Source organism: Mytilus californianus, unplaced genomic scaffold, assembly GCF_021869535.1.
Source record: "Mytilus californianus isolate M0D057914Y unplaced genomic scaffold, xbMytCali1.0.p SCAF_7, whole genome shotgun sequence".
Taxonomy (NCBI): Eukaryota; Metazoa; Mollusca; class Bivalvia; order Mytilida; family Mytilidae; genus Mytilus; species Mytilus californianus.
This window is the reverse complement of record NW_026262723.1, coordinates 35,108,491-35,122,921: the sequence shown is the minus strand read 5'-3', so window position 1 is coordinate 35,122,921 and position 14,431 is coordinate 35,108,491. Positions and strand designations below refer to the sequence as shown.

General features: G+C 33.1%; 1 protein-coding gene across 3 annotated transcripts in view; it reads left to right on the top strand.

The window, feature by feature from the left end:
• LOC127708082 (perlucin-like protein) overlaps window positions 1-14,110 on the top strand; it is a 64,997-nt gene extending 50,887 nt beyond the window's left edge. The window contains exons 2-6 of one of the 3 annotated variants that reach the window (XM_052212891.1): window positions 8,579-8,725; window positions 10,312-10,385; window positions 11,303-11,387; window positions 12,243-12,455; window positions 14,025-14,110. In XM_052212891.1, the coding sequence (XP_052068851.1) occupies window positions 8,587-8,725; window positions 10,312-10,385; window positions 11,303-11,387; window positions 12,243-12,455; window positions 14,025-14,032 (519 nt within the window). In that variant the 5' untranslated portion in view covers window positions 8,579-8,586 and the 3' untranslated portion in view covers window positions 14,033-14,110. The remainder of the gene's footprint in view (window positions 1-8,578; window positions 8,726-10,311; window positions 10,386-11,302; window positions 11,388-12,242; window positions 12,456-14,024) is intronic. The other 2 variants (XM_052212892.1, XM_052212893.1) reach the window with 2 other exon arrangements.
• The last annotated feature ends 321 nt before the right edge of the window (window positions 14,111-14,431 follow it).

Genomic DNA, 14,431 nt, shown 5'->3' with positions numbered 1-14,431 from the left:
AAAACAAAATTTGACCTGCATATCATAGTACAAGACATTGTCTAACTAAAGACTGGTCGGCTCGGAGTCGGAATAAAAGAGGGACGAAAGATACCAGAGGGACAGTCAAACTCATAGATCGAAAACAAACTGACAACGTCATGGCCAAAAATAAAAAGACAAACAGACAAATAATAGTACAGATGACACACCATAGAAAACTAAAGACTAAGCAACACGAACCCCACCAAAAACTGGGGGTGATCTCAGGTGCTCCGGAAGGGTAAGCAGATACTGCTCCACATGTGGCACCCGTCGAGTTGCTTATGTTATTACAAATCCGGTAAATAGTCTCATTCGGTAAGTCACATTCGTGAAAAGGGAAGGGTATTATTGTGTGCGGACTGTTACCTTGTGAACTAGCACTTTAAAAATCCGGCTCAGCCAGTTGGTCTAGTACAAAGCGGGGTTAATACTTATATTACATTGAGATGTTCTCGTCCTGAATATGCATATTAATTTGCCGCTGGACGTTAAGCACCAATCCATCCATCATTATCATCAAGGGAATGAACTTTTTAAAAGAATAATAGGATTGGACTGAATTTTGTAAGGTAAATTAAGAAAACACTTCGGAGACAACACATTTATAATGATTTTTAAAATGGTATTTAAATTTTTTTGTGTCATGAAAAATAAAAGATGAAAAACCTATATGATTGACAGCAACGAATTACTGATTCCGTACTTGGGTCAAGCATACATTTTTGTGTAAAAATATTAGATGAAAAACAAATATGATTAACATCAGCAAACTAGTGGTTCCCGATTTGGGTTAAGAACATACAGAAAATGACCAGGTTTAAAATGATAACAAGTGCTCAAAACCCAATCCCTGACCAGGGACAGTTGAATAACAGCACAGCGTTAAAATAATCAGAATAAAATCAGGTAATGAGGGATTTGATCCACTTGAAAAGTTTCAAATATGTCAATGTAATGAACTTAGCTGATAACAACAATAACATTTCCAGATTGATTGTTGGGTTAGTGTTGCTCAAATTTGAGTTTTCAAAGAAGACTTTATTATTAACACCTGCCAACTTTCAAAATCTGCATTGGGTATATTTAGCATTTTTCAAAATATGTTTATGATGAAGAAAAATAAACAAGTAACTGTAAACAACTATTACAATTCATGATTGACTGATTGATGTTGGTGATAAACCCCACTTTAAGCACACGTGACTAAAATCATGTTGGCCAGTTTTTTATACGAAGGAAGGCGAAAAACCAAAGTGAACTTTCTACCTTTGACAGAAAATCTTTCAAGTGAATCCTAATCAATTCCTGGTATAATTGCTTGCATCTAGTTGACCACGCTGCGACGAATGTATGGAATTATAGATAATTTAATTTGAATCAACAGTTTTGTAGATTTTTATGTTTAGTTTAGTCTGTTTTGGTGGAGTCATAAGTATTGATTAAAGTATATTATTTTTAGAAGAAAAAAATACGTCCAAAGCAATAATGGCACAGAGCAGGCTGGGTTGGTGTGGTCTGCTTTCATGGTAATTTAAGTTATCCTTTTATGCATCTTCTTCCACCTCAGAGCTATCAGTTTTTTATATATATTTCTTTCTGTGTTTGCGAAATAACACTAACCTTTGAGAGATAACAGAAACTTTTTGTTTTACGGCAATATATAAGATGATTTATGTACATGTACATGTTTTTTTTTCGAAATTTGGACGTATAGGATTCAACGAGCTCTAAATGAATACACCATTTAATGAAAATCAAAAATATCCCAAACCAGGTATTATAAAATTATGTTGACAAAAATGAAGGAATGAACCATAAAAATAAGATGTTGCATTATTGCCAATGAGACAACTTTCCACAACAGACCAAATGGCGTTGACGGAAGCAACCATGGCTAGTGTGTTGTACGGCCTTTAACACGGAGCAAACGCCCACATTGCATATCAAACTACATGTGTATAATTGGCCAAAAATGATATGTGTAAACAATTCAAAACGAATTTGATAAATAGACAAACGACAGCTATTGAATTGCAGGGTCCTAACTTTGGGCAGGCATATATAATATGTGTCAGGGTTAAACGTGTTTTCTGGCACCAAACCCTCCCCCTTACCTGGAACATTGGTGTAACGCTTCACTAATTTGGTTTAAAACTTTTGGGCCATGGTGGCCGAGTGATCGAAGTACTTCACCTTTAGTAATCACTAGCGAGTCAATACTAAGGTTGTTAATTCATGCTGATGTGCTCGACTGTAATTCTAGTTTACTAGAGTTGCCAGTTGTGCTGCAGAAGGTCGTTGGTTCTATCACTATATCACATATACACATTTTTTAATCGGACATAAAGCAAAATCATCGGGAAAAAAAAGCAAGCAAAACGGACCGAAAGCGACAGACAAAAATCAAACGTGTCGGACGAAAAGCAAAATAATCGGACAAAAAACAAAAAGTGTCGGACGAAAAGCAAAATAATCGGACAAAAAGCAACGGACAAAAAGCAACGGACAAAAAGCAAAAGTGTCGGACAAAAGGCAAATTTATCGGACAAAAAGCACCGTATCAACCGCGAGCAGCGAGCAGCTGATATTTTACGATATCTATATACAGAAACCAGGATAATCTGTTTCTTGTTCTAACTCTGGTCTTTTCTCCCTCAATTAGACAGTTTTACGTTTGATGAAAGCAAGCTTGATAACGTCTCCTCAAACGTTGTAACGTCGCATATTACTTTACAGACATTGTGACGTTGCGGATAATCCCTGCTCGATACGATAATTACGGAGCAACTGAGCAGGGGTATATATCATCATTTTATCTAAAGACACGGAGTTTCAAAAATTCGTATTCAGTTATAGTTGGTATTTGGTTAAGTTCATCTTTATAGTGTGTTTTCATGTCGTGGAGTTCATAATTTTTTTTCAGATTGGTGAATGTGGAAAGCCGCCACTTTGATTAGTATGGTGTTCGTGTGTTGATGATGGCTTGGCAGATACGGTTAGAACACTGCGAGTTAAATCTTTCTCCGCATCCGAACTTAACACTGTAATTAGATCTTTGAATATTGTTTTTATTGGTATAAATATTGCTTTTGTTATCATTAAATTAAAAGCAAAATAAATATAATTTTAAGATACATATGTACATTCATGACTCTACAATCTGTCGATACCTTTATCTTGGCATTGCACAAGTTCATATTTTTCTAAATCTATTGGATGTTGGAAGTGTACTGATTCATATTTTAGTCGTAGATGCGTGATTTTTTTATTAGTTGTTATTGGCTTTGAACTAGCTGTGGGTATCTGCAAGTACTCTCAGATCTGTACTTGGTGTCTTTTTGTTGTGGGGATGTTTAAATACCCGGTTAGGGGGAGGGTTTGGCACCAACACACTAGTTAAACCCCGTCACATTCTGTATGTGACTGTCCCAAGTCTGAAGCCTGTATTTCGGTGGTTGTCGTTTGTTGCTGTCTATCATATTTGTTTTTTGTTATTTGTCCAAAATCAGGCCGTTAGTTTTCTCGTTTGAATTGTTTTACATTTGTCATTTTTGGGCCTTTTATAGCCTACTTAATGCGGTATGGAATTTGCCCATTGTTGAAGGCCGTTCGGTGACCTATAGTCGTAACTTCTGTTATTTGGTCTCTTGTGGAGAGTTGTCTAAGTGGCAATCATACCACATCTTCTTGTTTTCATATTAACTTCGAACTTTTACCTGTTATGTTTTAATAGCTTAATCTATTGGTAGTAAATCTTACATTATTTGAATTACTCTTAATTAAACGAATAAGATTTCAACAGAAAAAAACCCGGTATTGAAACTTGCTTATAGTTATCTAATCTAAAAGTCCTACTGTTGCATCATTCATAGTAAAAGTGTAGTATTAGGATTTTGTTTTATGTAATTACCAGTCCGTATAAGAATCATGCAAAATATGATTTATGTGTGGAAAGCCTTATTAAATTCCTACATGAATTCTATATATTTTACTTAGGATATAAAAGGATGTTGAAATTCATGTACATTTGGAACCTTACTACATGTACTAGGTTAGATATATATTCTATAGAATACATTATAAAACTCATGATTAGGGAAATACTTCCAATAATATCCAATACAATTTATCATAAAATGTTTGCCAATTTCTGTCCTGGTAAGTAAATGAAAAATATTACTCATTCCGTTCATCTACACCCATATTGTCTGACAAAAATACACATGTTTTAACCTTTCATGAAATGTATCACATATATAGATATCATAAAATTTGAAAATACAATTTCTTATTCAAGGAAGATAATGATTTGGATTTGACGCAGGAACTGGCGGTTTAGTTACTGAGCGTTCCTGATGAAAAATGCAGAAAATCGCTTCAGACTCATGAAATTATTTAACGTGTTGTTTTCATTTTTTGAAGCAACAAAGAAGAGATGTTTTCTAATTTGTAGAAGCAAATTGTTTGAAACTTTTCCTTACTTAAATTATTATTTGTTTAGTTTCGCTTCTTTGAATTATTATCATATAAGGATAAATGGGGATGTGTCATTAACTTACATACAAACTAAATAATATGAATTCATAAAAATAAAATATGTATTTAAAAAAGAAAAATATGTGTTCATAAAATAAAATATATGTTCATGAAAAAATGTATTTGTTGGTAACATAAAAAATATATAAGTTCAATATTTTGCATCATGGTATGCCTATGTATGAGTTTACGTAAATTCCTCAGTTTTGTGAAGCACCCTTTGAGGACTAAAATAGTACTGTGGTACTCGGGTAGAACCACCGTGTTCCTCGGTGGAAACAGACAAACATATGAGACCTATGTCAAAGCCGGGTGCACTTTTACCAACCGAGGCCCAAAAGAACCCATTCTAGTTCAAACTCAAATCTGGGTACCAAAGATGGATGTAGGAGGGTAAAAATCACCCTTCTTAAGTACTGAAATTTCCCACGCACCCCCACAAGGCGTGGAGCAGTGGTTAATAAAGGCAACAGTAGTAAACCCTGTTCAACAGTCATAATTCGATTGAGCAAAAACAAATGCGGGTAATAAACTAAAACCGAGGAAAACACATCAACTATAAGAGGAAAACAACGAAACAACAAAAACACTGAAGTACAACAAAAACACTGAAGTACAACAAAAGCAAACGCCAACATACATAGAAACTATTCATTATCATATAGAAAACCGCTGCTTATTTTTCGACTGTAGTTTCCAAGATTTACCACTTGAATTCAGTGGCGAAACAATGAAATGTAGATGAATTATGAAGTTAATAATTACATCATTATCTTAATAATTACATTCTATCGGACACTAATCGACTAAACTAACGGAGTCAGATCACAACAAATCGTTAAAAAAATACACATTTCGTACTCTATCGTCATAAAAAAAAAAGAGATAATTGTATTTAGCAATATGAATTCAAATATAGTTTCACCTTATATAGGCTTCTTCACAGTTGTTGGTAGATTTGAGTAGTCTTTGATATATGTATTCATGACTTGTATACTCTGGAACTAGATTTTAAGGACAGTTTCATAGTAAAGACATTTATCTATAATTGTTGATAATTGTACCAAGGTCCTAAGTTGACTTGTAGATCTTTTTTGGAATTCGTAAGTGTCTTTTAATTTCTGTACATGCATCATTGAAGTATTAATAAAAAAAACATATACCTTCTTCTATTGGCATCAATCTTAATCAAGCATTGTAAGAATATATGTAAACGAAAAGGAGAAAACCTTTACTTAACAGGCTATTTCGCTTTCACCCTGAAACTAGATTATTGTGTATAATTTTCACAGTCGGACATCGATACCAATGTTCATTAATTCAACAATCCGACACCGACACCAATGTTGAATGTGTTTTGAAATCTATATCGTCTGTCTGCTAAGTACCGATCGTGACCTATTCCCTAATATGACTGTTATACAGAGTGTGAATTTGCATTGCTATACGACGTGTCTCGGTATTTCGTATAGCCAACATTCATGTATTTATTTTTGATGTTTCTGGTATAGTTTCGGTTGGATAATGTGTTATGTCTTATCGTTTGTAGTCCAAATAATTATAAAATTGCCTTTCAATACCATCATTGTCATGAAAATTGTTTGGACCGGTATTGTGAAAATAATTGTATAAAGTTCGAGATTGCATGTTCGTTACGTAAGTGCGTCACTGTTTGTGATGTCCTGTGGTGTTTGTCGTTGATGGAATATGTTCGTTGTTGATCTGCGGTTTGCATGTTCTGTCGACTATTATATTATATGTTTGTACGTTTCTCTGTGATGAGTGTTCTTGCGTGTGTTTGTGATATATTTCTGTCACGTAGTGTTGTCATTTTAGCGATAGTTTTTAACATTGTCAAGCGGGAGGTTTGGCTAGCCATAAAACCAAGTTCTCAACCCACCATTTTTTCTTAAAATGTCCTGTTCCAAGTCAAGAATATGGCAGTTGTTATCAAATAGTTCGTTTCTATGTATGTTGGCGTTTGTTTTTGTTGCACTTCAGTGTTCCTGTTGTTCCTTTGTTTTCCTCTTATAGTTGATGTGTTTCCCTCGGTTTTAGTTTGTAAACCAGATTTGTTTTCTCTCAATCAAAGGCAACTCAAACCTTGGGGTAACTAGAGCGAATAAAAATTTTGCAAACTCACGTAAAATATGCGAACTTTTTAAATGCCTTCTGTTTTAAAGCTGGTGTTTGTTATAAAAGATAAGTTGATCAGAACGAATGGCAGTTTCAAATACACAGATAAAAAGAAAAACATCTCTTAATATCAAATTTGTTTTGACGACCTCAACTATAAATTTAGAATTTTGTTTTTGAAGAAATTTTCACACAACTTTTCTGTCTGTTGTTGATGCAGACCATTATTGGTTCAGATAAGGAATTCAAATTTCAAATAAATTCACCTTTTACACATACTTCATGGTGTATTTTTCCCTTTTTGAAAATGATAAACACAAAAAGTTAATTTTTCATTTCTATATGCATAAAGCGAAGTAACTCTGTTTAGATTCAATATCGAACGTGTGAGACTTTCGAATTCTTTCTTTATTTTCCTTTTTCTGATTTCAGATTTAAAGTCGCCCTCTTTATTATAATTAAAAAGAACATGAATTTAAAAAAAATATAATATATTAATATAAAATTTAAAAATTTGTAATTGAATAGATCTGTTATAATCATGATAATTAATGACATTAACGGTACCAATTCTTCTGCACCAGATGCGCATTTCGACAATAAAATACAAATTGAAATATGTCGTATTCAGTTTGGCGGTATTCTATAGCATATTATATATTTATAAGTATATTTCATTTGGCATGGATATTTATGTTAGGTAATTTATAGCAATTTCTATGAAAACAAGAAAGATGTTTTAACAACAAATTCTGTTCACGTCTATGAATTTCGTGGAAATTGTCTAAACGTGACACTGTGTCACATTGATTTTGTTTTCTATTTCATTATAATGACATTGCAGGGCCCAGAATTCACTATAATACTTTTTCATTCAGTTTTACAGTGTAATTGCACATTGTAAAACTAAAAGGTAAGTTGTGTATTAAAAATGTAAATCGTGTTTTTATAAATTTGGAAACTACAGTTCACGGTACAATACATCGCGTTTAAAAAAGCTTTCTATTCTTAAGTTATATAGATTTTTAGATTTTGTTACTAATTTCGTGTTAATGGTCGAACGTCGAAAACAAAATTTTCTATAAAATCCGCATCATGTCATTTGTATCTATGTTTTATCTAACTCCACGACAAATATAATGAAGACTGAAAGACCAAGAAGGAGGTATTTCCAAGGCCCGGTCCCGTCGATTTTCAATAGTAATCAAAACCAATTTTGGCCATCCATAGTTTTTACTTCTTTTTTTTTTACATGTTAATATGATTTCCGTATGTTAATGTATATATTTCAAGAGATATATTCCTTTGTTATATAAAATATTTTATTCCGTGTAATTGAGAAAAATATATTAACTATAAAGAGTACATGGTTTTGCTTGTGTATGTGTGTATGGTTTTGGATGTAAAAGTCTACGCTAAATGTCTTCTATAACATTCGGCATACTTCGGCCGATAATACAATGTAGGGTACGAGGATCTGCCAAGGTTTGTCAAATTTCTAGTTAATCGAAGTGAATATTTACAATTGTATCTACTTAAGCGTGAAAAGTTTTGTTACAAGATATTTCTTCAGTAATTTTCTTGGTAGATGTACATGCTTATATAATGTTATTACGAGCGATTTTGAAATACTTGATGATGGGACCAAAATTGCTTACATCAGGTAAAATCGTCAGATGAATGCTTAGTTAGGTTATTTGAATACAAATGAGTAAATCATTTTCAAAACCTAGGCTTTAATTAAAAATTACTTGACCAACTGGGAAAAAACATGGTTTAATATCTATGTTTATTAAGCTTATCTAAGCAATATTTTAATAGAAATTTGTGACAGGTGATATTAACATTGGAAACTGTAGAAGTTTTAATTTCTATTTTGAAGGAAAGAAAATGGCTGCAATTACTTTGTTGTTAATACTTACCTTAACGGTAGTTCAGGTTTGTTGTTTGCCGTGTCTGTCGGACAAATCTAAGAAGATATTTGAGAAAACAAAAAAGACATTGGATGGTCTGGAAAAGGAACTAGAGAGTAAGTTCATCTAAAAATTTAGAACAATTCAAAACATGTCTTTCATCAAATATATTTTCCTTCCGATAGAAATACTATTATAAATGCATTAAACACGGATCATTAGTCTTTCTGGTTTGTTTCAGAACAAAATGATTTTTAAAACTTGTGTTCGTGTATGCTATTGAAAAAAAACGTTTGTTTTATATTAAAGTTGAACAAAAAATGTTTGGACCTAGAAAAAAGTCCATGTCCCACCTCTTCCCCACAGAGATGAATGGTTGGTGTCTAAAACCAGGAATCTTATAAGTCGTCTGAGTTTAGAGACTTCTTTTACAGGCATTACTCCTCTGAATCTTCGAATTGCGAGTGGAAATTATTTGCTAAACAATGTAAATTCCGAATCAATTTTTTTTCGTAGTTTTGCTAACTTTTGTTAAATGTTAAATTCTGCATAATATATAATTCACATACGCTTTTAAAATATTGTTTGGGGTAGGGATGGTGGAAGATGGGTTTTTGTTTACTCTTTTGTGACTTTAATGACAAATTTTTTTTTTCAATAGCAAACAAGAACGAAATATATATTTTCATCTTTCTGTTGCTTTTATCAACTTTTGCAAATCGTTTTTTAATAGAAACAATTAATGTTTTCAATTCCTCCACGAAACATATTTTTAATATTAACAATCAAACAATTATTTTTTCTTTCAAACCCATGCCTCCAAAAAGATGGTTTGTGCCAAATTGATTACGCTTGATTTTGTCAGTTTTTATGGAGTTCAACTTTATCTAATTTACCTTGGAGTTCGGTATTTTTGTTATACTTTTTACACGAATTATAATCAGTTGTACATGTTGCATGTAGAACATTAAAATGTTCATAAACAAATTTGAATTGGCCGTGAATTCTTATCTTTTTGTAATTTTTACTGCATTCGCTGGTCTATGCTGCTTTGAATTTTTAAAATGAATTCGTGACAATTGGATACATGAAGAGAATGTGATACAAAATAAGAATAGAATAACATGAATACCGAACTCAAGGAAAATTCAAAACGGAAAGTTCCTTATCAAATGGCAAAATCAAGAGCTCTTCAAATGAATGAAAAACAACTGTTATATTCCTGACTTGGTAAGGGCATTTCTTATGTAGAAAATAGTTGTTAAGCCTGGTTTCGCTAGCTTAACCTCTCACTTGTATGACAGTCGCATACAGTTCCATTATATTGACAACAATGTGTGAACAAAACAAACAGAAATAATAGGGAAAAATATCAAAAATAGGGGTACAGCAGTCAACATTGTGTTAAAATCTTAATCACTATAAAAACAAACAACTATGTCAACAAAGAAAAACCAAATGCATTCTTTTTTTACCCTCAATCGATGTTTATTTTTCCCTGTCATATTTTATTTTTTTAGCGCATTAAATGATGATAGAAATTAAAAAAATGCTAATGGGATTATATATAACTGGTTATTTCCAGTTTTAACTAAATTCAAGTATTATGATAATAGTATATCGTTTGACTTGCAAATCAGACATGTCGATGTACAAGAACAAGAAAAAGTATAAGTATATTGTTTAGTTTATTAATTGACAGAGAAAGAATGGAAAACGTACAAAAATCATTGTTATTATCTTGGAGGAGATCCTGAAACTTGGTTCACCGCAGAGGTAAGATAATTGTTTAGCTCATGTAATAACTTATAAGTGTTGTACACTAACATTTCATTTTCATTCTGTAATCGGAAAGGGTAACGTTGAATTACTCGGTAGTGTCCTGCATTTAAGAAGGCTAGACTTTAATGCAAGAGGAAGCTAGTTTATCATATATATCGTGTTTGATTTGATAATTGCATCGTAACAGACCATCACTAACGGACAAGGAAGCAAATTTAATCTTTACGTGCGTGCACGTGTGAACGAATGAGACAGAATTCAACCGAACGTGCTGCAGCTAGGTCTGTAATCTCAAGTGGGAAAGAGTAAAATAATGCAACCGAACGTGGTGATGTGTTATCTGTTCGTTGAAACAAAAGGCATTATTCAACCAAACATACTGATCTGTTGTCTGCATGAAGGAGAGAGTGTAAAAATTCAACCAAATATGCTGATATGTTGTCTGCACGTAGTAAAAAGCGTACGAATTCAACCAACAATGCAGATCTGTTGTCTGCACGTTGGAAAGAGTGTAAGAATTCAACCAAACACGCTGATCTGTTGTCTGCGCGTAGTAAAGATCGTAGGAATTCAACCAAACATGCTGATCTGTTGTCTGCACGTAGTAAAGAGCGTACGAATTCAACCAAACATGTTGATCTGTTGCATGCACGTACGAATTTGCTGATCTGTGGTCGTATACACTGAACTTTTAATGAAGACTCACACTACATATACATTTTAGTCATTTTTAAGCATTACTCGGTAAGAAACACATTCTATTTGAAATTTCTACTTCTTTTTTTTATTAAATTTATCATTCATATTTGAATAATTTAGTTTTATTTTGTGTTTTATCTTCTTCAATAAATCAGAGATCGCGATGCTGCGTTGACTTAATTTTTTGCTAACCTTCTTTGTTTACATTGCAGAAAAAATGTCGTCAAATAGGTGGGTATCTTGTCAAAATTGACGACTCATCAGAAAATGTATGGTTAAAAACACAGTTTAGTAAGGGTGAGTCTTCATATCAATACAATTAGATAGTAATATTGCAAGTTCTATAGTAAAGCAACATGTTATAAGAAGTATAACAAACCAATGCGCACTAACATTTAAAGAAGAAAATATCAAGGGGCAATACAAGTATAAGTTATAGAAAAATTCCATGGCCATAATTCAAAAACTTGTCACAAAAACTTCACAGAATACTAGAGGTTGAGTAAGAGGAATCAGAATAAAACCGGGCCGGATTCGAGTGCTCCGTAAAGGTAAGCAGCTTCTGTTTCTCTAGTAGCATACTTCATAATGTTCTGGTTATGTTATGTAAAAATAGTCCTGTTTTGGTAGCATTACATAAGATCTGTCTGTTTTTGTGTCGTTGGAGTATCATTGACTTATACATGTTGTATCAACTCATCCTCTTGTCCATTAACTGCACTCTATGTTTTACAAAACTTAGTAAAACACATTTACGGTCAAATGTCAGTGTATTTTCATTTTTGAATTTTAATCTGATTTAGTTTCTTTATACGGTAAAATAATTTATTTGTGTGGATTTTTTCGAGTATAGCATTCTCTTCACAGGCACTAGTTTGGCTAGTCGACCTTCCCATGGATAGAAACAAGTGCCTGTGATTCTCTAGCGGGCTTTGTGACGATTTATCTTCGATTTTCTAGCTTACCTTTCTTCACGCATAAATAAGAGAAGTTCGAATAATTATTCACATATTCGCAACGATTGATATTTGTGTTCGGTTCGATTTTAACTCTCGATTCAATGGAATTTGTTTTTTTTCAATTATTATTCAAACTGCATACGATAGAATTCATGATAAATCATAGCTTGACCTTTGAATTTAAACTTTCAAGGAACCCACTACTGGATTGGGCTGACCGATCTTCAGGAGGGACACTTCAGGTGGTCGTATGACCAAGAAAAGGCAAAATTTACAGCATGGCACAGCGGAGAACCAGGCAATGCTGGTGGTAACGAAGATTGTGCAGGGCATCACTATCACTTAGATACTTGGTTTGACGCACCATGTCATAAAAACTACAACTGGATATGTGAAAGAAACTTCTGTAAATACTGTTTAATTCTAGTTTACCACACACATAGTACATTGTAATATACAGAGCAACGAAAAGAGGGTCGCGTATGTTGATATTTCATTAATCTCACACACACTGAGCTGAGCGGAAAATTTGGAATTGATATGATATAACATACAAGTACTAATTTCAAACCTCGAAAAAGAAAGAGAGAGTCGCTATGATGCTTTATTTACATTTTAATCATAATATCAAGTTTCTATACAATTGGGACAGATATATTTAAACCTTGATCGGTTACAAAAAGACTTCAAAGACTAAAACACGCAGGTATAGAATTTGACAACCATTATAACAAATAAGGTTTCATTGCCTATGAGACAACTATTCAGATTAAAGTGCATAATTAACTATAGGTCACCGTATGGCTTTCAGAAATGTGCAAAACTGATACCTAATAGAATCGTATGGCTTTCAGAAAAAAGCAAAACTGATACCTAATAAAACTCTATAAAATTAGGAATTTATAACAAATGGGAAAACAATTTAAAGGGAAAATCAACGGCATGCTGTATACTTCAATTATGGATGGCAGCCGCAACAATCGAATAACAATAGATTAAAGGACCATGGCTTTTGAAAGACACTTCACCAAACAAGCTGGTGTAAACATGTTTCTGAGTCCCCTACAGCCCCATAACAAGAGACACTTAAACGAATACGTCGAATTCAAACTGAACTACGACATGACAAAAACACGAAATACGACAAAATCTACTAACATAGAAAGCTAAAAATTAAGCAACACGAACCACACCAAAATCCCGGGGTGGTCTCATGTGCTTCGAAGAGTAAACAGATACTGCTCTAGAATGACATCCTTCATAATACCGGGGTGGTCTCAGGTGCTTCGAAGAGAAAACAGATACTGCTCTAGAATGACATCCTTCATAATGCTCACGTAAGTACACATTCGTTGATCAGTCTCACTCTGTGATGTCACAATCGTGCAAAAGAGGACGGAGTTGTGGTTACGATAATTGGAACATACACATCGTCATTTGTGAAACAGATATTCTATAAAGTTCAACCATTTGTGATGGCGTAAAATTTTTAAAGGATTTGGTTTGATGGTATCTTTGTAAGCAGCAACTCTCTATTAAGGAAATCATGATGGGAAACATAAGTTCTAGAATATCGTATCAACAAGGAAAGTAATGTGAAAATCATTTTCAATGGGTAACAGTTTTAATCGTTGACTCATCAAATCGATACTTAGCATAAAAAGGGTAAGACAAGGAATTGACAACCATGTCTTCTATCAAGGAATATTTAAAGTATTTTCGGGAACCAGGAACATATTTGATGAATGAAATGGTACAAATCTCTTCATTTTTTTATTACTATTTAATACTTGTATTAACACTCAATGAAAATAAACCAATAAAACAAAATATCGGATGCATTTTAAATTAGACTGAGTTAGTCAATGGTATTAGTTATGCTCTATAACTAAAATTACTTATTTTATTAGGATTGAAGATATTATAATGTGATAAACTTAAAAGAGTAAAATTTCCTATATTTTCTTTTTTACAGGCAACTAAGTCGACGACTACAGGCGTTGGAGCTTGATTAAAATTGATATTAACACTTGAATAAAATGCATTTATTTTATTAATTGATACCTTGTTAGATATTCAAACAAAAAGAATTCAGTTTGTCACATGAAAAGCTAACCACTGAAAGAATTGTGGCGAATTATATTTCCGGTCCCTTTGCTAAAGCATGGGTTCCTTCATTATAGCTAGATATGCTTGTTGATTAATACAACCAATGCGTAGAATCTCGTGACCATCAGGTAGCCCAAATGCTGAGGTGTTTTGGAAATTCCACCCGCACAGTGTCCGCTTTTGTAATGGCATTGGCAGCCATCTATTAATTCATACACGTGACGACCAATTTTCCGTTAGTTCTGTGAAATTAATAATTATACGTTTTGGGTA